At 53.4% G+C, this 25,988-nt stretch overlaps 6 protein-coding genes across 6 annotated transcripts; 4 read left to right on the top strand and 2 right to left on the bottom strand.

The window, feature by feature from the left end:
- Positions 1–598: 598 nt before the first annotated feature.
- Positions 599–1,526, top strand: PG985_009138 (CAP-Gly domain-containing protein; the record flags this gene model as incomplete). Its single annotated transcript, XM_066828906.1, has 2 exons — positions 599–835; positions 1,038–1,526. The coding sequence occupies 2 exons, from the start codon at positions 599–601 to the stop codon at positions 1,524–1,526; spliced, it is 726 nt and encodes a 241-aa protein (XP_066683818.1).
- A 2,888-nt stretch (positions 1,527–4,414) lies between these two features.
- Positions 4,415–6,016, top strand: PG985_009137 (Receptor-likey region transmembrane domain-containing protein 1; the record flags this gene model as incomplete). The annotated part of the gene is made up of 3 exons (XM_066828905.1): positions 4,415–4,663; positions 4,719–5,626; positions 5,686–6,016. 3 exons carry the CDS (start codon positions 4,415–4,417, stop codon positions 6,014–6,016), a joined length of 1,488 nt encoding a protein of 495 aa, XP_066683817.1.
- Positions 6,017–8,005: 1,989 nt separating this feature from the next.
- PG985_009136 (uncharacterized protein) lies at positions 8,006–10,214 on the top strand (the record flags this gene model as incomplete). The annotated part of the gene is made up of 8 exons (XM_066828904.1): positions 8,006–8,162; positions 8,245–8,510; positions 8,620–8,800; positions 8,833–8,869; positions 8,892–9,033; positions 9,092–9,128; positions 9,192–9,300; positions 9,626–10,214. The coding sequence occupies 8 exons, from the start codon at positions 8,006–8,008 to the stop codon at positions 10,212–10,214; spliced, it is 1,518 nt and encodes a 505-aa protein (XP_066683816.1).
- Positions 10,215–11,067: 853 nt separating this feature from the next.
- PG985_009135 (glycosyl hydrolase catalytic core domain-containing protein) lies at positions 11,068–12,284 on the bottom strand (the record flags this gene model as incomplete). Its single annotated transcript, XM_066828903.1, is given in 2 exon segments — positions 11,068–11,327; positions 11,342–12,284. The coding sequence occupies 2 exon segments, from the start codon at positions 12,282–12,284 to the stop codon at positions 11,068–11,070; spliced, it is 1,203 nt and encodes a 400-aa protein (XP_066683815.1).
- Positions 12,285–17,980: 5,696 nt separating this feature from the next.
- PG985_009134 (UPC2-like regulatory protein) lies at positions 17,981–18,888 on the top strand (the record flags this gene model as incomplete). The annotated part of the gene is made up of 2 exons (XM_066828902.1): positions 17,981–18,461; positions 18,551–18,888. The coding sequence occupies 2 exons, from the start codon at positions 17,981–17,983 to the stop codon at positions 18,886–18,888; spliced, it is 819 nt and encodes a 272-aa protein (XP_066683814.1).
- A 1,156-nt stretch (positions 18,889–20,044) lies between these two features.
- PG985_009133 (6-phosphofructo-2-kinase 1) lies at positions 20,045–22,174 on the bottom strand (the record flags this gene model as incomplete). Its single annotated transcript, XM_066828901.1, has 3 exons — positions 20,045–20,902; positions 20,953–21,114; positions 21,170–22,174. The coding sequence occupies 3 exons, from the start codon at positions 22,172–22,174 to the stop codon at positions 20,045–20,047; spliced, it is 2,025 nt and encodes a 674-aa protein (XP_066683813.1).
- Between the last annotated feature and the right edge of the window lie 3,814 nt (positions 22,175–25,988).

The raw sequence follows: 25,988 nt of genomic DNA, 5'->3' as shown, positions 1-25,988 counted from the left end.
TGGTTGGTTGATGCACAACCTAGCCTTGTCGGACTGGAGGTAAGTAACATGAAGTACACTAACCGATTCCTGGCTGGCGGAACCCGGATGTGTCACAGGCCCGAAGTTGATATCAGCCTTGAGTCGTTCGTTCATCGTTCACCGTGCGCTTGGTACGAAGATTCGGATAGTATGAGATGACTTACATCACAGGTTTTGATTGACGTATTGAGTAAATACCACTAGCTAAGCCAATTGATCAAATGGGTACCTTTTTCCATAGGTGGCTGTAGGTAAGGTACCTACCTGCCTTCTCTCAGGCGGACAGAGAAAGAGACCCATTATGCCAAACGAACCAACTACAACCCTGCAATAGCTCTGTGCGCCGCTTTTTACGGAAACCACCACCTCCGCAAGATCGCAACATTCAGCACAACGCGAAACCAGCAGGGGCTTCGACTTCTAACGTCCTTCTAGAAAAACATTCCGTTCCGTGTCGCAATCAGGGGCTTTGGCTTGCTCACCGCTTGGACCACACCCTATATCTTGCACAACCCCTGCCTCGGTTCACCCACTGCGCCTCGGCTCATCGCTCGTTCATCTCAACAGGCTAGCCAAGATGGCCGATGTTCCGCTGCAGGTCGTTTCCGAGAACTCGGCGTCGGAACGACGTATCACGCCATCATGGAGCATCTCCCAGCTCAAGGCAAAATTGGAACCCATGACAGGGGTGCCGCCTTCGGCTCAGCGGCTTGTCTTGCAGACGCCCTCCAAGGAGACCGTGGCCATCGAGGCGGTGGATGAGGACAACACCTACCTGACCAGCTTCCCTCTTACTCCATACGCAGAATTAAAGGTGAGTTGGCGCGATACCCTCTGCCTCTAGATGACAAATGGGCGGCTGGCGCGGGCCTATAGTCTCTGCGCAAGAGGCGCACGATCGCACGCACGCACACCCGGTAGCGCCGACGGTCCATCTTTGATGCATCGGTGGACGGGACTGCTTCCGAAGAGCCAACTAGACCTTCTGCATCGATGGCTAATCATCACAAGCACAGGTTGTTGATACTAGACCAGCTGGACAACGGCCGAACTACACCGACATCTCGGGTGTTGACAAATATGTCATGCCAGCTGATGAGTATGAGAAGAAGACGGATTCGGTCCTAGCCTGGAAGAAGGCCGAGAAGCTAGGCCGCTTCAACCCCGATGCCCCCAGCCTGGAGCAAGCGAAGATCGACGCCTTTCTCCAGGAGATCAAGAGTCGCGGCATTGAGGTTGGCAAACGATGCAGAGTCGGCGGCGAAGATGCGAAGAGGGGTGAGGTCAAGTATGTTGGAGACGTCAAGGAAATCCCCGGCGCACTGGGTGCTTGGGTGGGCATTCAGCTTGATGAGCCGGTGGGCAAGAACGACGGCAGCATCAATGGCACACGATACTGGGGTCAAGAATCGGCCATGAAGCATGGCGTTTTCGTCCGGCCCGAGCGTGTTGAGGTCGGCGACTGGCCTATGCTGGACGACTTGGAGGATATGGAAGAGATTTAGGTCCCCTCGTACGATTCACATCGCAAGCTTGCCTGTACTGGAATCGGTTCGGGGTTTGAATTGATTCCATTACTGGATCTGGATTGCCTTGGTGTTTGCATACACTACATGAGCCCCGGCTGGTTGGATTGACTCGTACGGTCCAATCTGTGTCGAGGACACCCGGAAGCAGTTCGCATCTGGCGGGTGCTATGAAGGGAGCTTTCTAAACAAAACCTATCCAAGCGATTCATTATGTACGTGGATGACCTTGACTCATTCCTGCTTCCCCATCTACCGTCGAGAGCCTGTATCAGCAACCCGCGGCTGGAGTGCCGTTGTATTCCGACATCACAATATAGAAGAGAAGCCTCGTCTCCGTTGTGGTTCTGGGCCCAGATACCTCACCCAGACCTGATCACTGTAGCAGCCACGCGAGAGACTGGAATATAATAGGGTGTTGCCAAGTCACCCCTGATGACCACCATGAAGTGCAGCACATTCATGAGCTACACTGAGACGTTCTCGTGAGATAGAGCCAACTACCAACCTGTAAACCCGCCTTTCTTTATACAACACCATCGAGTGGCTTCATTTATATTGAACCCGTACATAGCCGTGTTAACATAGCCGACATGCTTGAACTGCTTGATGGGTTGAAACGGTATGAGACAGTTTCACCGAGATCTCCAGGGTCCCTCGGAAGACGGGCAAGTATCAAAGTAATTAACCATTGGCCTAAAACAATGTTTTGCACCTCCCGCCAGCTGCGTGCTTGCAGTTTCGGCGTTGTTATCGAGCGAGGGGCTGGGGTACTGGGGAATGGTGCATGCTACGAACTGGTAGATCATGTATCTCTCTCGTTACGGGATGCATGTCGGGCGCCTGTCACGATCTGGTTCATCTTGCTGTCAAGTTTCACAAGGCTACGGAGGAGCTGCGCCATGGTTCACAAGATGTGGCACAATACCAGACATACCAGAGATAGAACTCCTATGTATGATGAGATATGACTGTACATTTTCTATATGAAGCACATGCGCGACTAGTGATAGCTATTTTTTGCACTCCAACTAGACTGGTGCAAACACTCTACCACATCGCTTCTCCTGATGAACTATACGATTTGGAAGCGCCGCAACTGTCATGTTACCAGCCATACCGACGATAGGTAGTCGTCTCCATCACCACCAATTATCCCGGAATCGACTCTTCCGGATCATGGGGAAGCTCGTCTTTCGTGCTTACTCCACTAGCACTATGGATGAAGCGTGAAAAGCAGCAGTGTGTCCCGTTTACTGAAGCTGGTTGATGCCATAGGGTGATGCCTTTGGGGCCTCTTGCCTCGTAAATGCCAAGCTTCTATCTCCCGTCACTGATCTTTTGCTGGCCGCTGGCCGCTGGGTGACAAGCCGTATCGGGGCCTGTGCACGTGAGACAAGAGAGGCATTCCCGGTGCCCCCCTCTCGACCGTGAACTAGGTTAACTGTCAAACTTTAGTAGTAACCCGAAGTTAAAGTGCTTACCCAGACTATGTTTTTTAGTTCCAGCAGATTGGCCTTTTTAAGACATACCCGTCTGTCAGGAATGGGAGCTAGGGCGGTGCTAGGCCAACTGACCACAGACTTGTGTCACACGTTGACAGCCGAAGATATGCCACGGGCTATCAACGACGAGCTGCTGGTCACGGCACTCGGAGAGTCGCTAGTCTACTGCAGCTGCAGCGCGATTGGATGGGGCTCGGAGATCGGCTGGATCTCAAGGGGGAGAAAGGGTCGCCTTTTTCGTCTCGTCAGGAAGCAGACCGACGGATTTCCAAAACTCACCTGCATTGAATCGTCCTGTCATGGGCACACTTGAGGCAGTGCGTGCAAGGGAGCCACGCTGATTGGCTGAAAAGCAGCAGAGCTAGGGTGCAATCGACAGGTGCTTTAACCATAAGCCGACGCTAAAACCAGCCAGGTGTCTCAGATTCTCAACACAGCACCAAGCTCCATTTCAGATGCGTCTCGGATTGTCCATCAAAGAAAAGAAAGGGACGAAAAAGGCCGGCCGCTGACAGACGAGCAACTGAAGATGGCAAATCGCTAGCAGAAATCGCTAGGAAGCCGGTGCACCAGAGTCCCGCCTCCCCCGCCAGCGCCAGTCAGCTGACGGACGGGCGTTCGCCACACAGGCTTGGGCGACAAAACATGGAGAGATTGGCAGCGACCACGAAACCCATTGGCTACGTTGACGATCAAGCCGCACATCACCCATCGCCCATCCTCCGCTGGTCCAGAGAGTCCGCCGGTCCCGCAGCCCGCTAGGTTCACTGGACTGGAACCCACCCATCCACTCCATCATGCCTACGTAAGTACTGGGCATAGTATACTACCTACCACTACCACCAATCCGATCCTACACCTTATCCTCCTTCATCCCGTTATCAACATTCCTGGGGGAGATAATAATTCTATATACGGGCCTGCCTTTCCCAACGAGGAAACAATTGGGAAGCGTCAATCGTCAAGCGTCATTATTCTTCCTTTCTTCCCTTACGTTCCTTCCAGTGTATTTTGTCTGGTTGATCCGGCAAGAGGCAGAGCCGATCCCCCGCATTGTCCATGCCTGCCTGAGATTGGGAAAAGATCTAGAGCGTACTCGTGCACGTGCATGTGTATGTGTGTGTTTGCACGCGCGAAAGAACGAGCATTGGAAAGAAGGGAGAAACAAATTGAGCAGTGTGCAAGAGCCGGAGTCGATGCGCGTTGTAGGTGGGATGCGACAGTGTGCCTCCGGCCGGGGCTGTTTTGTTCAAAGATCCGGACTTCCTATGCTGCTGGGTCTCTGCGGCTTTCGACCCAATCATACCTAGCTTTGCCGTCTTCTGCTAGGCCATTCGCGCGCGCTGTCGCAGCATCGCGACCATGGTAACGTCGACCGTTACCTCGTTCGCCAGGACGGCCTACACTTTTCTGGCTATTGCCTGCTTTGTCATTGCCGTGGCTGCCGACGACCCTACAATACGAAATGTCCAAAATGTCCCGGGATATTACACCAAATATACTATGGCCTGTTCATTGACGCCTTCCGACTCTGGTCCGCTTGCGCAGAAGGTTCCCATCACGCCGTTGACGAAGCAGGCCGGATTGAACGGCACGTCTGTCGAGGCTAAGGTACCAACGACGCTGCCTATGCTACAAGGAGAAATATATCTAACTCGGTGTACAGTCATTCAACATTCAGGGCAATCTGGTCAACGTCAATACAAAGAACTACCTGGAGCTCAACGACCCGGATCTGATCGCATACATGTCCTGCGATCCGAATAAAGATGACTCGTTCATTTCACCCGACGACATGTTCAACGCCATCACCTCGGCGCCGAACAAGCCGAAAGCTGTACTCCTGTATAGCACATCGGGCATGAGCTGCGCCTTGGAAAAGGAGCCCGCATACACATCAATTTGGACCATGGTGAGCAACGACGAAGCTAAGGGCGCAAGAGGCATGGTAGTGAATTCTGGAGGGACTATACGCGCAGCCATTACCGGTAGCGATTCCCAGGATAACTCGACCCCCAACCCCGAAGGCGGCGGCAATAACTCGGCAGTTGCCATGAGTATCCTGTATAGTATCACGGGACTGATAACACTGCTGTTCCTCATCATAATCGGCACTGGAGCAGTCAGGGCACATCGGCATCCAGAACGCTACGGGCCACGCCCCACGCAGAGTAGAGCTCGTGGCTTGGCGAGGGCCGTGTTAGAGACCCTGCCCATCGTCAAGTTCGGCGATCCAGCTCCAGCTAAGGGAGATCTAGAGCAGGAACTCGAGAGCGTCTCTGGGGATCATAAGGTGTCCCCTACCGTGCAGACGAGGGAGACTGCGGCGACGCCTGATCCGCGAGCAGAGACGACGGCCCAGGGCAACAGTGGACCGGAGGCCAGGCCAGTCGTGGCAAGCGCGCCTGCAGCGATCCCAGATGGCCACGAAAACGACGAGAACCTTGGATGCTCCATTTGCACAGAAGACTTCACGGTTGGAGAAGACGTACGAGTGCTCCCATGCGATCATAAGTTCCACCCCGGTTGCGTTGATCCTTGGCTGGTGAATGTCTCCGGAACGTGCCCGTTATGGTGAGTTTTCTCTTTGGTTGCAGATACCCCTCCCACATAATCACTGACATATCCGAAAGCCGGCTCGACCTACGGCCACAGAGTACACAAGACGAAGAGAACGGAGTTGGAGAACCGGGTGAACTATCAGTTCAGCGCAGCCATGGAGAGAGCGAGAGCAACGAGGGTGACGCAGGGCACCGCCGCAGGAGATCCCGGTTACTCGACTGGAACATGCTCAGGCATGCGTCGGTGGACGAACGCATTCGAGCGCTCAGGCAGTTCCGGGAGCAGCATGGGCCTTCTGAAAGCGTGGCATCCGAGGACCGGGCCGGACATAACCTGGCCGATAGGTTACGCGACAAGTTCCACATTCGAACAAGGGCCCAACCACCCAGAGATACAGAATGAGGCTAAGTTCTCGACGGTTACTCGAGACGCGCGGCTATCAAGAGATTCCCTAAACACGTCCTCAAGCTTTGGTGACACAGACGGAGGAAGAAGAAAACTACAAAGTAGCATGACTCATACGACATAGTGTATTCAGGTAGTACATACTCGGATGGCAGCATATGATGGCTTTTTTAACATGGGCGTTATTGGGTAGATGGTGCTGCGGGGGGCGCATGGTCTTCCCAGGGGCGGATATGAAGCGAGGCCGCTCTCCGGAATTGCGTATGGCAACGGCGTTGGGGGTGAATTGGCTATACGGGTTTGTCAGCGAAAGCTTTTGTTGATGAAAGTAATGTTTTAGCTGCCAGTATCTACCAACGCAGCGATACAGTAGGCCAAACCTTGGATGATAGGAAGGCCGACTAAATCAAACCACAAACACGGGATGCGTCCCTGCCGTCCTACTAAGTGTAAATGCCGCACCTTCATACGCCTGTCTGTTCCTGATATATCCATCTCTGCATTGCCCATGGCATCACTGGCTGGGTTGGGTTTCGCCTGGGAGATGCGTGTAGTCGTGCCAAGCAGTCAGTGCGAGAGTTTGCGCAACAGTAGAGCATCGACACTGTGACAGCTTGGCCTGCGACCATATGATAAGATGCGATCGAGTGAAGGCGAGTGAGTATACGACTCCGTATGCTTAACGTACCTAGGCAAGAAGCATTCTGGATACTCTTGTGAAAATACTTACACATACATAACTACCTAGTATTACTACAGCAGCGCCTATGCCGTTCGTCTGCCCGTCTGTCGCGAGATTATCGGGTTATTGCACCAGTACTACCAATGCCTATAGTTCCAGCAATCACCCAAGCTTCGTAACGAGCACTCGGGCAAACAACCTGAAGCAAGGAACCGTGTACATGTTGAGTTTCTTCAGGTCAGTGCAAAACATCGTCAGTTCTTCCACGGCCTCACTATTGCCGGCTGAGTTGAGGCTGCTCGGAGCCTCGGGCGCTTGGTCGCCAAAACACTTGTACCGTACCCCCTTTCTTGCTTGAATTCGGCCCAAGATCACAAGCTGCACAGCTGCCGATACGGGAGGCAAGCAGGCAAAGGCCAAAGAGTTCAACCGACTATGACATTCCATTGGCGCTTATTGGAGCGGCTTGCCGAACAAGCGGCGTGCCTCCAATTTCATAATGTATTATTGGCACGAGATCGGATGGGTTCAGGTTCAGAGTCTAACCACGCCTGCATGTCGCAAGGCAAGATGGAAAGGGCCCTGAGCCAAGGAAGTGACGCATGGCCGCCTGCACGTGGGCAGGTCCGACTAGAGTTCCTGCCATCTGCAAAGTATTTTACCTAATCCGTAGTTCACGGCCTCGCCGCCTCGGCATTGTCGGCGAGTAATTCGACAAACGCCATTCGGTATTTGCGCTGGTTTCCAGGCCCCGACTCTTTTCTCTCCCTTGCATCACCGGACAAACGGGCCCAAACATATGCTGGTTTTCCTTTCTCTTCGGGACCAGATACACGCCATGGCCATTTCCCCATTGGAAACCCCATTTTGATTCATGGACGTGTTCCGGATTTGCCCAGTGTTGCCACAATGCCATCAACTTTCGCCTCTATTAGCATATTCGACGCCCGTCCCATGGTTTGCCAACCGTTCATATCAACCGATGCAGTAGGTGCTGCCGTCAAACCGGAGATAGCGCCATTGTGTGCCTGACAAACTAACATCGCCGATCCCAGAATTGTCCAAGCTGAGGGGGACCCAGGACTCAAAGGCCGCATATACTCGGAGTCTGACCCCGTCCAGGAGAGCGGGCAACCTTTCCCATCCATTTCTTTCCCCTCAGCCTGTCCTGAATCGCCATCCATCCCAATGCACGCGTAGCAAAGAATACGAGCTGGCTCTGTTGGGACAAAGGGTGATGTAAACGAAGCTATAGCATTCCATCATCACGAGCGCTGCTTGGGTGCCCATGCATCCAGCTAGTCATGTCGCCACACTCACCTTCTTCAGCTGTCTCTGGGCAACGCTCCCCAGCCTCCCTTCTGCTGCACGCCAAGCGGGATCAAGGCGAGCCCCTCGCCGGTGAGGTCTGGGGTTTGCTCATTTCCCTGGCTGCCCTCGTGGGCTTGACGGCCTTCCTAAGTAGGCGCATCCAGATTACCCCAACATCCACAATCGCATCCGGCTGGAGAGACACCGGCTGACTTCTCGTAAAAATTCTTAGCTCAGAGATACTTGGCGGTCAAGGTGTGGAAGAAGATACCCTTCGTCATCTGGAGTAAGTATCTCATCTTGCCTTTTCTTGCAAGGGACAGACAACATGTTGATACCTGGCGCCGCCGGACAGCCGTGTTCGCCGTCCTGGTAGATTCGTGGGTTTTTGTCTTCGCCACGATCATCCTCTCGCATGGAAGCGGCGTTAATTGGGCAGATCGGAAGAACTGCTCAGCCGCCATCATCATCTGCTTGACCTTATATGTCATCACAAAGGTATGTCAAGCGACTCCCAGTATTATCCTTCAATACATGTCAGCGTTAACACTCAAATCAGATAGTATGCGAGTTCTCGCCAAACAACAAACCCCCCTTCAGCTCGTAGCTAATATCACATCAGTCCATCTGCCTCTTCTTGAACGAGAGAGCGGTAGGTCATACTTTACTTCCCCAAAGCCACGTTCAAGCTGACCTGACATGTTGGTCGTTGCAGTTCATTGTGAGAAACAGCCCCAAAAGGCGGCTCGAATCAAAATTATACGCCTTCAACTCAGCCGGCCTAGTGTGTTAGTTACTTTGCTACCCCATCACGCCACAGTGTATATTGACTTCGAAGCAGGCGCCTATATCGTAGTGTTGACTCTCAATTTCGTGCAGTAAGGGCTTTGTTGCTGGAAGACATACATGGCGGCTAACAGAACATCATAGCCGGATATCCCGCCTGGAGAACGGAAGATGTATCATTGGAGCCAGGCGATCCGTCCTGGTGCCTCTGGTATTCTGTGATGTACTTGCCAACGTGAGCTATATCTGTCACCTTGTCACGATAGCCAGCCCCAATACTGACGGCCTAATAGATATATCTCACAACGCTGTTTCTGATACCACTTCGAAGTGAGTTGCAAGAATCCGGTTTTATAAACTCTTGAGAACTTCCCGGGTACTGACACGGCACAGACCTTAATTCCGCCGCGGGCATGCTGCGAACATCAGCCAACGCTAGGCTTCGCTCCATTGCCCTACGTACCTTCATTGGAGCATGCTGCACAGCTACCTCCAGTATCATGTAAGCAACCACTCAGCTACTGAAATGACATGGTAATACGTTGAGGAAGGTGCCTGATCATGGATGGCAGCAACCTTTCCTTTCTCATGGCCCTTGACGGCGAAACGACTTGGCTATGCTTCTTAACCTGTAACTGTGACAGTACGACTTCCCTCACTCCCTCCTACCCCTTTATATTCATCCCCCTCTCACCACACCTCTCACACTAAACTATGTGTGCTAATGACACCCACACCTTTCAAGTCCTATTCTCAGCTATGGTCATCCAATGGGTTACGAGGCGAGATGTCGTAAATGGCATGTGCTCCAGCTGCGCTTCCCGTAGAGACCACTACCGCCCCGACGCATTGAGCGGAGGCTACTCCATGTCCGAGGCCGGACCATATGACACGGCAGGAAGAAGATCCTCTGCAACAACCTGGTGCTACCGCCGCCCCGGCGATGGAACGACGAGAGCGGCCAGCCTGATGATGAGAAGCAGAAGGGGTTCCGCAGCCTCGGGGCACAATAACTCCAGCTCCAGCGATTATCACGAGGCGGTTGCGTCCGCCGGCCCAATTCATTGGGATAATATATTTACGCTCTTTGGCAACGAGGATGGGCATGATAAGCAACAGGTCGCTAAGGAGGTGACGCCAAGCACGTTGGAAGCAGCCGCGACAGCAGCAGCAGGTGGGGATAGCGACGCTCCGGGGACCGTCGATACAACAACAAGAGCCGCTGCCGTTGCTGCTGCCGCCGCCACCACCGATTGCCACCCTCTACAGAGACCCAAGCCCTCTAGGACACTATCATCGATTCATTCCATCCGCAGTGTCATGGCGGGAGACCCGAGCCCAGAGGAGGTGGCTCAGGGGCTAGAAGCAGGAGAGGGGGAAGAAAAAGTTGGAGGGAAAATGGACGAGATCACGTAACGAACGCCATCGTTGTTTTTGTTTACTCTGTTGCATATCCATGTACAATTATTATTCTGCTAGCATACATGCGCACGCACATGCTGGTTCGGGTCATGTCGTGTGCTCCGGAGTTTGGGGGAGGTTCTTTTCAGAGATACCCTTTTGCCGTTTCCTCCTCTGCATATGGCGTCAAAGGACTTGTACAACAACAAAATTGGGTGGCGTGCTTTTCATCTTTGATCTCATTTTCTGACTCGCCTGCTGGGGTGGGCGTTCACTGCTAAAAGCTATCTACGTTTGATAGTATCTAGCGAATTAAGCTGCAAGACTATCCGGCGTCAATAATGAACTTAAGCAGATACTATTGCTCGGGACTACCCTGGAGAGGCTAGCCGGTGTAAAACGTACCTCTTATACAGTATGTAGTCAAATTGTATGCTCTGGCTGTGCCGCATTTGAAAAGGGGCAAGATTACCCACATACGGCGCAACAGTGTACATGTAGCGCTGCGATCACAAAGGGGGCACAAACACGGTCACATCCTAAGCTATTCAATTGGCCAAGCAGGATGCTCAAAAACGTGGGTTTATTTTTGTCAATTCATATGGATTCGTAGCTCGTGATCGGCTCCTGATCCAGAGATATTTTGAAACGCTTCTAAATGACCAACTCAAGATTTCTGAAGGCAGGAAATCCAGGCGGGCTCTTAGCCAAATACCAGGGTGAAAACTATGTACATGAGAAGAAGTGAAATAAAAAGATTTTTTGAATCCCGTCCATCATCGCAATGCAAAAGTCTACCAAGAACAAATGCAAGGTCCTCCCTAAGGGTGAGTTACAAGAAGGTTTAAAAAGATCTGCCCTAGCCACTTTACATGGTGGCGTAGATGTTGCCGAAGGTGCTGAGGGCGTTGGCCGACTGCATCAGGCTTCCCTGGGCGAGGTAGAAGTACGAGTAGCCCTGGACGAAGTCGTACTTGGAGTTGGTGTCGAGCTCGTGGAGGGCCTTGGTGACGAACGCGTCGACGTCGCCATCGGTGGCGGCGAACTCGGTCACCCAGACGTTGTTCTTGCCGCAGGTCTCGTTGACCTTCACGAGGTGCTTGAGGAACAGGTCGGCACCAGCCTCGCCTCCGGGTCCGTACCAGTGGGCGTTGCAGCCGTCCATGGGCAGTCGGAGCCGCAGGCCTCCATGAAGGAGCTGAGCCACTGGGTACCCTGGCCGGGCGACTCGCTGCTGGTGATGGAGGGGGCCATGATCTTGGCCTTGCCAACGAAGGGCTTCATGAAAGTCTTGTGGGCGGCGGCGGCAGAGGCAGCGTCCATGTTGCACTGGCCGGCGTTGTCACACTCGTTGAAGCTGAAGATGGTGTCGGCACCGGCAGAGATGGCCTTCTGGGCGTTCTGAGACCAGCCCTGGCTGTGGTCGGCTTGGGGTCCCCAGAGGGTAGGGATGTACTTAATGGAAGCCTCGAGTCCATCGGACTGGGAGCCCCAGTTGTAGGCCCAGCTGAACTTGTTGCTGCTGGAGCAGACGTTGGAGACGAGCTTGGGGTCGTTGTAGGCGAGACCACGCTTTCCGCCCTTGCCGGTGGAAGGCGCGGGGGCCTCGTACGTCTCGACAGCCGAGGCAGCGGAGGAGGCCTTGCTGGCAATGGGGGCAGGCTTGACAATGGCGGCCTGGGTGGGGATGCTGATCTCGGGCTGCTCAGGGGAGGGGGCAGCCTTGGTTGCGGTCACCATGGTGGTGGGCTGAGGGGCAGCGGGCTGCTCAGCCGGCGGGGAAGAGGGAGCGACAACGGGAGCAGCCGGGGTCGTGGTGGTGGTGACGGGCGAGGCAGCCTCGGCGTTGGAGTCGTCACCCTTGTAGGGTTGGGCAGCAGCGACGACAGACTGGGCAGACGAGGCCGCGCTGGGAGTGGGAGTGGGCAGGTCGCCCTCGGTGACGTAGACGGTCACAACGTCAGTGACAATCTCGACCTCGGTGGCGATGTAATCCCGCTTGTGCATGTGGCGGTGGTGGTTGGCAGCCTCCACTCCGAGGAGGTTGGCGGCGCAGAGGGCCGGGACGATGTACTTGGAGAACATATTTGCGAGTGTTATGTATGTCCGGGTATCAGATACTGGGTAAGTAGCGTGTTTCTTTCAGGGTGTAGTTTCCGGTGGAAGGAGTGTGTGCGTCGGTGCCAGCGATTTCAAAGAATGGAAGACGGATCGAGAGTGATGTCGTCGTTCAAGAGGGGAACCCAAGGTTGTCTTGTTGACAGGATATGGCGCAGTCTATCAAAGACGCAGAGAGAGTGATGCGATCTGGTGACGGATGAATCTGGTCAATCCTTTTTGGTCGTGGGGGGTTTTTGATTGTCTTTTTATTTTGTCTCTTGAGATTTCGGGGCGCGATGGGACAGCAGCGGGACTGTGAGTTGTAAGTGTAGCGTGAGACAACAGCACAATAGTGAATGCAATCACAAGTTGGTAAAACGCGATCGAAGCTGGCGACCTGCGGAAACAGAAAAAGAATGACTGGACGGAGGAGAGAGTGTGACTCGGTGAAGACCAGAAGAAGCCGGGAAGGGGACGGGAGGGAAAATGAAGGTGGGAGCCGGGCACAATTTAAGTGAGTGTGTCTGAAGGGGGGGGAGGCAGGGAAGAAGAAACATCTGAAGGTCTACTAGTAGTAGTAGGTAGTATACAGACGCTGCACAGTCAGTCGGTACTACCCTACCTTGCCCGTACCTTGTTCCTGCACGAGAGAGGGGTCCGGGGGCCCAGGCACTCCTGATTTGGTAGGGCGATGAGGATGGCACACTGGATCGGGTTCCGGGTGGGTTCAGGCGAGCAACAGGCGACAGGGACAGGGGGTTGCATTTCAGGGGGCCAGAGAGCGGCTCTCTGCCATCCCATTGGAGAGCGGCCAAAGTTAGTCAAAAGCCACAGGGGCACGCCGGCGCAAGCCCCAAGTGCGAGCGAGTCGGAACCCGTCTGGATTGGGCAAAGTCCAGCAAAAGACGCTCAGGAACATGCAGGAACACGCAGACAGCCGGAAGCAACAAAGGGCAACCCGTTTTTTTCGGTCTTAGTCGTACCTATAGTGCATGCTTACCAACTTCTGGCTAACATACTAGCGAAAGCTGCCGGACTTTCGTTCCAAGTGGGCATGATCTGGACCCAAGAGCCACAAAGATGGAGCAGGCACCGGTCGAGACTCCAACTCCAGAGAGCACTATTTTCTTATCGTATCGTTACGAGTCCGGCTGGCAGGGCTCAATGGCTTTGGTTGTGGGCGGTGTTGTTTATTGGTATTAACATTTCGTACCGCTCCCCGACACAGACCTTGTTTTCATCCAATATCGTCCTATTTCCTTATTACTGGCCGCTAGAACGCCCCACCTTGGCTGGTGTTCGGATGAAACGAAAGGCTTGTTGAAGGGATGGGAGGGGATGGGCAGAAATGGGATGTTTATCTGGCCGATGTGAGCTATCTTCTGACAGTTGCCCTAACAATAGATATTGCGTGGCAACCCTTTTGGTGGAAAATGGGGGGAAAAGCAATAAAAAGCAAAAGACAGGCAGGTGAGTTGGCTGGCTGGGAAGTAATACCCGATCTCACTAATCTTGGTAGTTGATGCCGATCACTGCGGATAGCTACCGGTATTAAGGTGGCACCGCTGGTTTTATTTTGCCTTGCTATGTTGTGTGTGTGATGTGATGTGGCCTGGTGAGTATGCCCTCACTGCTTCTCCCCCTCTTTTCCATCTGGCGATTTCCGCTCGTCATGCAGGAACAAGAACGTTTTATTCTCGGCCAACCAAAATGCACACACATACGCATGCGGGTGCCAGAGGTAAAAATACCGTCACCGGGGCTTGGCATCGAAAGTAGGGTTGCATTTGTTTGCAATTGGCCGGGGGGCAAGGGTTGCTGTTGCCAGGGGTCGGTGCGTGCTGGGGGACTGACGTCGTCGTCGGCCTCATCTCCCTGAACGAACGTCGCATTTGCTTTTGCTATTTTGGTCACGGCCACGACCACGACCGCTGCCCGGCGCGCGCCTGTATGCGAGGGAACGTGGACCACTCGCTTTCAACGAGGAAGTCTCGTCAGTGTTCCTCATTTGTCATTCTTGCACTGGGAAATTTCAACGGGCAATGCACCCCAGGTTGCTAATCTAAGTGACTCCTGCCAACTCAACAAGCATCTATCCTGATGAAATGCGGTACACGACATGTCGGAGTTGAGGCGCCCTCTCTGCGCTGTTCCCACACACATGACTCGCAAAGTCAAGTCGGGCTGGCGAACTGCAGTGAACTGACCGACTGATCAAGCACTCATGGATATTAACCACCACACACACACAGCACGATAAGAGAAGAGAGAACAGAAGGGCCGATGCCTGGTGCAGCCACTCGGAACCCGTTCCAGTTGCGCGCGCGGCTTTTTGGTCTAAATGGCAAACAATCGTGTAGGCTGTTTCGGACTGAATGAACTCAACGTGCTACCCGCCCAGCCGCCGCCTGTTGATGTGTGCGTATCGCTGGGCGGCCAAGCTGAGGAGGGCACGTCGTATGTACAGAGCGACACGGACCATTCAACTGAGAAAAGAGTCCCAATCGGACGGTGCCTGCCCATCGGCCCACACGCCCTTGTTCTTGGTTTTGGGCCTGGTCAGGCCTAAGACCGTCGGTTACGTGGACGACCGAGAAAAAGAACGTGGAGGGTGGAGGCGCTGGAGGGGTTTGCTCTTGCTAGCAGGGGTTCACCAATTTTTTCAGCCAAGCCATCGTGGCCGGTGGGGATGACTGCCAGGCTGGAAAAAGCTTGGCATATGTAGTCAAATCGCCGGGGCTAGTGGCCGGGTGTGTTTGTGGTGGTGCTCTCAGGTGCTCTCACGCCAAACACTTGCTGCTGCAGTACGACGAGCGCTGCTGTAGTGGGGATGCGACACACGACAGCATCACTGAAACACGAAGCGAAATTGCTTCCCGCCGCCTCTTAGGATGATACCAGTTGATGTTTGCGCATCTCATCTTGGCACTTACTGCCCAATCCCTTGGGATCTTGGTGATGTTCAAATGTTCGGATGAGAAATGAGCCAATTGTTCCTTCCGGCCTTCTCTGCAGGCCACCTTCGTCCAAGTACCGGCGTACCGGCGTACATGCTGGTTCTTCCGTACGGCGTAGCAGAAGCGTGCGGCGAAGAAAACCCCTCAAAGATTGGGTGATGGGGGCGATCTCCCACTGAGTGCAGGGGGGAAGACAATACCTGTACGTAAGACGGAACGGTAAAAGAACAAAAGAAGACGGTGGAAACTTCGGATGCTTGTACGGACTCACACTCTGAACGGAGGAGAGCCATCGTCGTCAGCAATGCATAAGACATGTCTGTTCTGTCCTTGGCTGGGCGTAGATGATCAGCGGGCGACTCAACTCACCAAAGTCGCTCAGAGCTCAACTCAGTACTCTCGTGCTCAACTCGCCCACCAACCGCCAACGGGACGGCATCATCCGATCCACACCCACTCCGTCCCCTGCTGTTTTTTATCGCCAAGATGCCCGTCAATATGCAACCAGGTCGGCTGCTAAGAAGCCCAGTTCCAAGTTGATGCGCACACCATCCAAGATATGCTATGTATAAAACTCCCCCATTTATATAAACGACCGCCGATCTCCCCCTTCGTATAAATCTCAATCTACAGAAACCGGGTTGCGACGTTGCGTAGCCCGAAGGCCATATTGCCTTGCTGTAGCTTTGGTTGTATGTAGAGGGTTGTTGTTTATTCGCCTTCCCGAGACTCGGGAAATGCTCCATTGTGACGAATCGCCAAGAGGGCCCGACCTTGGTTCGGCCGGCTGCAAACGAGGCCTCACGAGCGACGATCACCGATGACCATGGAGAACGCTGGACGTGCCGACCGGGCACAATTAAAACCATCGGGTTGTTTATTGCGTCCATGCTTTCGAATGCCTGAATGCTTATACGAGTAAAATATGGATCGAGGTCCCATTTACCTCGTGTTGGCATGGTTGGGGGAGGACGGGGATTCCGAGTCCCCAAGAGAAACCCATCCGGCAACGGGACAGTGTGCCATTTCAATCAATAAATAACAACTGCTTTCGATGTCGGGGAAGAAGTCGGTGGACGCGAGATAGCAGAATGTTCGTCTCCCGCCCCGTTCACAACAATAGCCCCCCACTCCCATCCCCAGACGCCCGGTACTCTTAGAGGGCCACTATAGGTAAGACTAGAAGGTGAGCCTACCACCAACGAGTGAATGCCCAACACACCGATATTAGTGTATGGAATGCATGTTTCCTGTGCTATACTACTACACCGCCCGGCCGACCTTTGTCGTGCGGATCCGGAACTGCGATTGGACGGGCTCGAGGTAGGTTCGGTAGTGTGCCAATGGCACGGGATGCATACATCTCCATCAATATGAGTAGTCGGTCAATCATGAACCTGCCTCCTCAATGATGAACCGTCGGGGGCGCCTTGCCAAGCAGCCTGTCTGCCTGTTCAGCTTCCGACTCTGGCGCAAAAGATACCGAACTCTCCTTCAGCTGTTGCCAAAGCTAGGTGTTGCCGCCCTGAGACATCGCAATGACTTGACTTGCATCGTTCGCAATATGTGAGAATTGGTAAAGACTGATTTCTGATGTCTTTCTGAAATCCTCGTTACTTTAGTTATCTATAAAGTAGGCAATGCAGATGGTAAAGACTACGCCATTTGAGCAAGCCTCTTTCAGCTCCAGGTTACTCAACAAATACATACATACATACACATACATATACTAAAGGCACTGCCACGACTATGCGCACGTGATTGATTGCTAGACGGCGCGCTGTAGAAGGCGCTTGGCGCGGCAATACCTTATTCAGCTGGACCATAGTCAAGTCTGCCGACAGCCTGGGAATCTTTGTCCTAGTCTCAGTCTTACCCTGATAGAATATAACCAGATAAGGTTCTGTTCCCGCAGTCAATGAATGCACACATTTTCCCGTTGGTTGGTGGAAATGAGCCGAAGCTTCCCCTCGGACACGGGAACTTGATATTGAGATCGAAGAGAATGGAGCCATCAGAGCTGTCAAGTCCAGCTACGCTCGATTTGCTCGACGCAGCCGATCAGACAGCAGCGGGCTCTTATTATGTCATCGAAGACGTCTCTTCCAATTCCACTTCCACATTAGAGGATGCCGCCGCCTTGACAAGTAGTATCCCGCCGACTAACAGCGGCTCCTGGTCCGCAAGAGAAGCGGCTAAGAAGCAACGGCTAGAGCGCAAAGGGCACACCAAGAGCCGGCGAGGATGCTACAACTGCAAGAAAAGGCGGATCAAGGTGATGAACCGCCCGGGGACCGCTAGCTGTCGAATTCTCCTTTACTGACCGCAGAGCAGTGCCAGGAGACGCATCCTTCGTGTGGGCACTGCATCAAGGCCGGGCTCAACTGCGAATATCCGCCAGTACCTCAAATCACACACCAGGTAGATGATAAACGAATATTGTGATCCCACCGCGTCTTGGGGGAATGCTGACGTCGAAGCCAGCCCCAGCATCAGGTACCCCTTTTTAGCCTGCAAGACATGCGCTTTTTCCAGCATTTCCTCCTGAACTGCGTCCCACATCATCCTCTTGGCAACGAGGCCATCTGGACTCACGAGATGGCTTGTTTGTCCCAAAATGTATAGTATCGCCTATTTGTTTGTTACCTGAGCGTATTGGTCGTTTCCTGCCCGAACTCACAGCCTTGTCTCTCTCCTTGGCAGCACGAGTACTTAATGCACGCGATGTTGGGTCTGGCGGCCTCCGATCTGCTGGGCCAGGACACGTCCCTGCTGCCGTTCGCCATGGAGCACCGCGTCAAGGCCATCAAGGCCATCAAGAAGACGCTCGACGACGTGCCCATGACCAACACGTTCGAGGCGGGCAACGCCCTGATGGCCACGTGCTTCGCCCTGACCTTCCAGAGCGTCCTGCTCGACGACGGCATGACCGAGTTCATGACCTTTTGCCGCGGCGTCGTCCTCGTGGCCGTCCAGATGTACTGCAAGGGCGCCCGCTTCCTCTTCACCAACTGGGTCGGCAAGGACGAGATGGCGCTCCTGCAGCCCCTCATGGAGACGGTGCCCCCTATCCGGAAGGACTGGGTCGATGCGGCCATCGCCAGCGTGCGGGCGCTGGGGCCTCTTTGTGTTCATCCGGTCGAGGTCGAGTACTACCAGCTGCTCGTAGATATGGTGGAGGCCCTGTACACCTCACCATTCCGCGGTGAGTATAGCATCGTTCTGGGCGAAGGAGAGAAGCAAGGAACATGTTTTGACAAGGTCAATGATAACCAACAAATCTTTTCCTATTAGGGTATCAAATCATCTGCAAGCATTACGGCTGGTGGCTGCAGATGCCGCACGAGCACTTCCAGTACCTCGTCGACCCGGCGAACCACGTCTGCGGCCTGTTGGCCACCCACTGGATCGCCATCAAGCAGATCATGGCCCCGGTCACCGAGAAGGAGCACCTCATCAACCCTCGGGAGAAGACGGCGAGGGACAGGCATACGGACATGGGGACCATCCGCTGGCTAAAGTACCTGAACCGCCAGCTCCCGCTCGCGTACCGGGACTACAACTGGTGGCCGGTGTGGGTTGAAACTCAGTTGGATGGTGACATAACCTGCTTTGGGAGGACCCTGGGTTAGGTGCGTTTAAGATTGAGAAAAGGATGTGTGTGTCTCTTCGCAGCATGCCTTCACGCTCTGTTAGTGGCGTTCTTGTTTGGATGCCCCCAAGGTAATCAGATCTGTGTTAATTGCAATTTCCCTAAAGCAGATAGCCCATTTCGGTTTGCCAGCAACGATCTAAGGAAAACGAAATGAATAACGTGTAAATCACGACTACTGCGTGGCTGAGTGACATTCTCCCTATAAAAGCGATGCTTCCACAAACGGCAATACTTTCACGTCTTTGTAGCAATTTGACAACGATGCACACCCTGATGATTCAGAGGTCGAACAGCTTCGTAACCTCTCGCTCCCATTCAACGTAGCCGGCGCCTTGAAGCGGAAAGTGTGCCAAAGCAGCCTCTTGTGGGTGCCGAACTCGTCCCGCAGGGCCTTCGCCACGCGCGACGGACTACCCGATTCAGTATACACTCCTTTATAACAGTGATACCCACGCCGGCTTCTGCTGGGATGTCCGCTGTGTCTTTGAAGGCACCTTTGTTTTGTTGATGGTAGCACTGCAAGTCAGTTTGTAAGTCAGTAATCAGTTCGATACTTGGACACTGATCCCATGGTCAGCAGGACACTGCGCGGTCATGCATGTATGGACACAGCAAGCCATTCCAACAAATTCTTACGAGTCACCAAGGGGCCGCAACATCAATACCATCCAATCGAGTTCATATCAGAAGGGCTCCATGGTATAGCACATAAGCAGAAGAAGGTTCTTGATTCATAGGAAGCACTGACATAACTATGAGTTGTAAAGCTACAGTACTCGTTCAGCAAGTCGTGCGCCGGGATGATTGAGTAAGTTCTCTATAGATGCAGGGGCCGCCCCCTGGGTGTTGTCTCGTTGTACCACCCATAACAGATCCCGAGAGCCATGCACCGGCACACAGCAAAGCAGCTCGGACGCCAATATATGCTGCGTCGCCGCTCAGGTGATGTAAGCATTGTAACACAACTCCACCCATGACACCAAACTCCAAAAAGACTCCGGCCATCTATAGCACATATCCTGCGGCCATGATTGTGATTTTCTCTGATGTTTCGCCGGTAATAGGGGAAAAGAGAAGAGAGATGATGATGCACACCATGGTAATGTTACATTGATTCATGTGCCCTCATGCTCCTAGGCATTTGGGTCGACTGTTCGTGTCGGCTTATAGTTGGGCATTTCATCGAAAGAGCCAACAGCCTCATTGTACTTATAGGCGTGGAATTCGATCCCGTACGGCTTCGGCTCAATGGCGTAGAGCATGCCGAGGGGTACATCCAGATCCGCAATATCGCCTCTCGTGAGGTCCATGAAATAAGCCAGAATAACACGGCACACCGATCGATGGCCAATGATGATGAGATGGTCCTTGATTCTCTCAATCTCACGGACCATGTCGCGAAGCCGGCTGATGATCTGAAGATAGCCTTCTCCACCAACTCCGGGATACACGTAATGCAGTTTGTCGTTCTTTCGCTTCGTGTATTCACTCGTGTAATTCGTCGCAATTTCCTCATAAGTCAGTCCTTCGAACTTGCCTGCGTTCAGTTCATTGAGCATCTCCCATGCTTTGGTGTCGTAATCTTCGTCAGCCTCAAAGTATTCGGCTGTTTGAATACTGCGTTTCAGCATGGATGTCCAGACGCAGGTGTTCTTCTCGTCAAGCTCGCGGTTGAGCTCTGGATACGGTGGTGACTTATCACCTGGTAATGGCGGGAATGACGATTGGGCAATCTTGTTCTTCTGCTCAACCAACCACTCCTTGCGCTTCTGTGTGACGAATTTGTAAAGAGAGAGACCGTAGTAATGGCCCCTTTCGGTGAGGCCGGAATCACCACCGATCTTGCCCGATCTATTATCCTCAGACTGGCCATGTCGTGTGATCCAGATCTGCCTCGGAGCCAGATTGAACGAAGACAAATAGTGGGCAATGCCACCAGACAGGAAGCCTTCGGTTCCAAACTGTGTAATTTTCTTACCGACATCCACCATCTACCTGGTTGTTAGCGTACGCTTCAGCGGCGTGGTACCACGTCACATACCTTGATATACTGCATGCCATGCTCCTCCTCATAGTCGCCCAAAGGCACATAGGCACTCTCATACTGCCTAACACGCTCTTTGAAGTCCGCCAGCGATTGCGCTGGGTCTTTGTCTTTGTAGTCGGGGCCAGAGAGCTTCAGCCGCATGTTTGCTTCCAGAATCTAGGGGGGTTTAGTACATGATGGGCTAAATTCGAAGGCATATTGAACAACTCACATCCGGGTTCTGGCAAAGACTTTCGATGAAGAGGATGCCAAGCTGGGGCTCGCAAGCCTTGATCTGGTCGAATAGTCGCTGCCGACGGGCAACAGTACTGTTTGTTGCATCAAAGATGCCCACAGATCCACCTCCGTGCAAGAGGTAATCCAGCAACTCATCCATGGTGTCGTAAGCGCACTGTTCACGAATCCTGCGTGCCTGGGCGTTGTTAGGATCGAAGAAACTCGCCGACTGGTCCATCTCCTGTTTGTTGATGTCGAGTGCAGGCGGGTCATTCTTCTTGAACGAAGGCTCCGGAGGTGCCTGGTTACCGTTGAGTAGGATTGTGGCAACTTGGGTATGGGCATCCATAGGGTTCTCTTGACGTTGCTTGACCGGTGAAGTCAGACCAGCCAGTCTTCGCTTATTGCCCACGTTGAAGATCCTCGTCTCATGTTGCTGCCATGATAGGTAGCGCTTGAGCTTTTTGGTGATATAAGACTTGCCACGGGCTGGCAAGCCCACCATGATGATGACAAGCTTGGCGGCAACGTCTCGGTCTGCGATCTTTCCGTCGGGCGAAATATTGGAGCGGGTCATACCAGGAATGCTGAGGGTGGTTGCATGCGGGCGAACTCTAGGGGTTTGGCTGCCGGAATTTTGTCGTACTGGAGGGATTCTGGGAGACCCGGGAGCTGTAGACGAGATGCTCTTAGCGTAGGGAGAGTCGCTGGGAGGAGCTGGGACATCGTGAAGAGTCATGTCGGATGTGCCATCGTGGATGGCTTTCAAGGCGTTTGCCAACGAGGTCGGATTCGCAGGCTTATTTTGCGCATTGGGTGAGAGGCTGTCATTGTGGCTAGCCTCAAGTTTGGCCGCATGGGCAGCGTTGGGGTTTGAGACAGCGGATACCTCTAACGGAACGGGCGTTGTCGCATAGGGCCGACTGCCATCATCATCGGGCGCCGAACGGGGGACGGCTGGTGGTGATGTACTGGTGGATGCAGCAATCTGGTTGGCCATCGCCGCCTTTGCAAGGTCTGACTGCTGTGCCTGAGGTTGTGGGTTGGAGATTGCGCGCGCGCGTTGAGTAGCTTCAAAAGTGACAAGAAAGATCCGTTAGCGGACGGCCGCAGCGACTTGATAAATGCTAGGATGTCTCGGAAGTGCAGCGAGGTGAGGTGATGCGACGGAGCCTTATCGGCGCATAGTTTCGTAAGATAAGTGGTGCAACGGGTGAGGAGTGTCACAGTTCAGGAAAATGAAGTCAAAATGTCATATCACCCCACTTGAGATGGGGAGACGGTACGGGACAAAACCTTGAAACTGGAAATGAGAAGGGAACGGACGGGGGAACCATCGCCAGATCCCCCTCCAGACTGCTGCTGCTCCAGGCTTCTCTTTCTTTGGGGGGGGGGGACGGAGTACCAACATTTTGGAGAAACCAACATGCCGCGGTTGGGGAGTACCAAAGAGATGGACAGAACGAAGGAAACAAGAGGTTTCGCTTACCTGGGGTTGACGTCGTCTGCTGCTGCCCCGCGGCCTGCTCAGCCTTGGCTGGCGGGTTGGCATGCTGTGCGAAGGCATGCTCGAAGGGCGATTGGTTGTTGCCGTCAGCTGCTGCTGCTGCTGGCGCTGCTGGCGGTTGATGCTGCTGCTGCTGTTGCTGAGAAGCTCCTCGTGCATTTGCAGCTTCTCCGGTCTCCCCTCCCCCTCCGTTGCCTCCTTCCGAGTTTGTATACAGCTGCATATGTCTGGCTCGCCGTAAAGTTGTTAAAAGCTGAGGAGTCGACATTTTCCCCCCAGGGTCCAAATTCTAATAAAAGGCGGCTTGCCTTACTTAAGTTGCGTGTGGTGTATGATGTGACTTGAGCTCCGCTTGCACCGGTAGCGGCCACTTGTCGACAGGGATGGGGGCTGGGCGTGAAGAGGCGTATTAGAGGTTGAATCGTCTCAATAGCACCACTTTCTCGTTCTACTTCCGAGCAGCAGCACCGACACTAGGGCAAACCAGAAAAACGACTCGGCGAAAATTTGCTAAGTCCGTCTGTCTGCCCGGTCTTGTTATACCGAGGTGGCGTGAGGTCAAGCAGTTAATTGTTGCACTTTGTTGCAGTCTTCCTGGCCACGGCCCCAGAGACCCTCTTATTCAGCGCCTAGGCTCTGACTCCTTTCGATTTCTCCTCACAAGTACGGAGGTAGCCAGGTAGCCTCTGCTGATACTTGGATGGGACTTGTAAGTCGGGACTCAGAACTAGGGTTGTGCTGTGCTTGTGTGGGGTGCTGGTGTTTATTTGTGATGAGGGAGATCCACTACCACCACCTGTCGCAGTGTTGGAGGAGTAGCAGCAAGAGAGAGAGGGGGGAGAGAACGAGAAAGAGGCAGGAGATCACCAGCCCGGGTCGCTGATCCCAGTCCTGTCTGTGTCTTTTTTTAATGCCCTTGTCCACCTGACTGTCGTTCGTTTTGTTTCCTGATGAGGCTGTCCAGGGCTCGTTGCTTTTAGTCTGCAACAGCTCAGGATCTGCCCCGCGGGCCTCAACAGTTTGGTTTGGTCCCTGGCTTAAGCCTTGGCGAAACTTGGGGAAACACAGACGGTAAGACCCGGTTGGTGGTAGCTACAATTAGCCCTCGTTACTATTGAGACGTGAGATAAAGATAGACTGTCGGAACCCCCGGCTCAGGTTCGACACGGCGTGGTGATCGCTCTTGGCTTTCCACTGAGGCCTCTCTCCTGTTACGAGTCTTGTTTCTTCTCGCTATCTTACTCTGGCCCGGGTGCCTGGTGTCCTACGCAAACGACGCGGGTCGAGTTTCTTGGCGGTTGCAACACGTAGCCGGGCTGTGTAAGTCGAGTAGAGAACTGTGTAACGCCCCCGTGGGCGGCTGCGGCGCTCTGGTGCACCGAGAGTTGCGACGCAGCGCCGAGACAAGTTTGTCGCCAAGAATACTGATTAGACAGTGCATGTGCAAGAGCGGGAGCTTGGGTTGGGTACAGCGCAGAGGGGTGTTGGTGATAACCCCAAGAGTTGCAGTGTGCGGGAGCTTGTAATTATAGCTTCCACTGGCGCCTCTGAATATAGCATTGTTCCAACAGCGCGCACTCGCATACGTCTATCTATCTTACATTGTTATCCCCCAATCTTAGGTTACCCAGGTCCCGGGGGTCGTAATACATCCCCGATCCATCTTGGCGTGGGGTTTAATCTGAGGAGACCCCGGGGATTCTGGGAGGGCGTCCAACGAGCGGGAGGCACGGATTACATGCCGGCACCAACGGGACATCTAGTAGGTAGTACCTACCCTCCCTTCTGAACTTCTGAGTGCAAAGGCACACGAGTATGGCCACAAGTATAGCATTCCAGGGATTGAGCTGCGCGAGCAGAAACCATTACTCCGACGGCCTGAAAGAAGCTTAGCTGGCTTATATCCATGGGTGCCAAGTAAGCTTGGCCTCGCAATAGACGGTAATTTAGTCCGTATTATGTGTTTTCTTGGTTGATCCTTGAGACAACCTGAGCACGCCTGGTGTCTGGTGTCTGGGCTGCATTCTCAAGAGATCACTCGGAGATCCGATCAGAAAGGGGGAGTGCGTTTCCCACCGTCATTCGGGTTCAAGTAAGACATTTGCAGTGGCGTACCTGATGAGTGTCTACCTAGCGCCAAGCGCCAGCCTACTCTGCTAACATTCGTTGTGGTGCATGGTGCATGCCATGGTGGTATGCAGATGTATGTGTGCCGGATATCCTTATGCTCCTCTCTACCCACTCGACTCTGAAGCTCATCTAGAGAAACAAGACAGATAGCCGCTAAATAAGATGCATCCATGACAAGCCTGGGGGACACAATGGCTTGATAGGTGAGCTAGTTGATTTCACCGCACCCCAAGTCTGCGGAGCTGAGTGAGCAGAGATGGAATAGATAAAGTTGCAGTCGCAGCGAATCAGCGGCTGAGAATCCGCAATGTGGTGCAGTAAGAGGACGTGCGGCAAGGATTCAAAACTTCCTAGTTGGGCAATCTTCCAGGGCTGGTACGACCGGATCCTATCAGATTGCGGCCGACAGAGGTGAGGTACCTACATTAGGTGTGCATTCCACGAGCCTGCTTCCATGAGGTGGTAAGCTTGCAGGTGGGATCCTTGTGCTAACTTCACAACATTCTTCTCAAAGCTTTGAAATCGGCTTGGTGATACCTACTCCGCGAATAGGCGACTGACTATACACGCTATTACATAGTGCATTGATGCAATAATGCATACAGGTAGCGAGCCTGGCGTCTAGAAACGACTGCGCGATGGTACATCAAACGCCCAAGGTACTACCAACGGCTTGAAGCCACCTGCGTAATTGTCTTATGAAGGAACAAGCTGATGGGTGGTCATCTTGCAGCTCGTCGGAATCGGCGGACGTTGAGGGAGTTCCAAGGCAGTGTTGACTTCAACTGACGATTCGAGGAGAGCAAACATATCTCACGTACGCATCAGCATTTTTCAGCTTCGGCAGGTCTTTGTTGGCTCAGTAGGTACCTTGTAGGAACAGACTTACAACAGACAACGGAAGGGAAGCTTAGGTGAACAGTCCCGAGTCTTCGAATCAGCAATTCGTCATCATGGCCAAGATGGATATTGGTCCATCTCACTACAGCACTCTCACCAGGCTCGCGATCATGTAGAGTTTGAAGTATTGCTCCTCCACCTGTGCTGGCAGCGAGTGATTGGGTGTAGGTTTTACCATTGCATCGCCCAGCTGTAGCTGGCTACTTATGCTTGAAGAGAGCGTAAGTGCCGAGGTTCATAGGATTTTGTAAGCCTTCCATCAGCCAAGCTGAGTTGC

The sequence above is a fragment of the Apiospora marii genome (assembly GCF_038362585.1).
Source record: "Apiospora marii strain CBS 49790 chromosome Unknown utg000005l_segment0_segment0, whole genome shotgun sequence".
Lineage (NCBI taxonomy): Eukaryota > Fungi > Ascomycota > Sordariomycetes > Amphisphaeriales > Apiosporaceae > Apiospora > Apiospora marii.
Note: the sequence above shows the minus strand (reverse complement) of the source record. Positions and strands in the feature narration are given on the sequence as shown.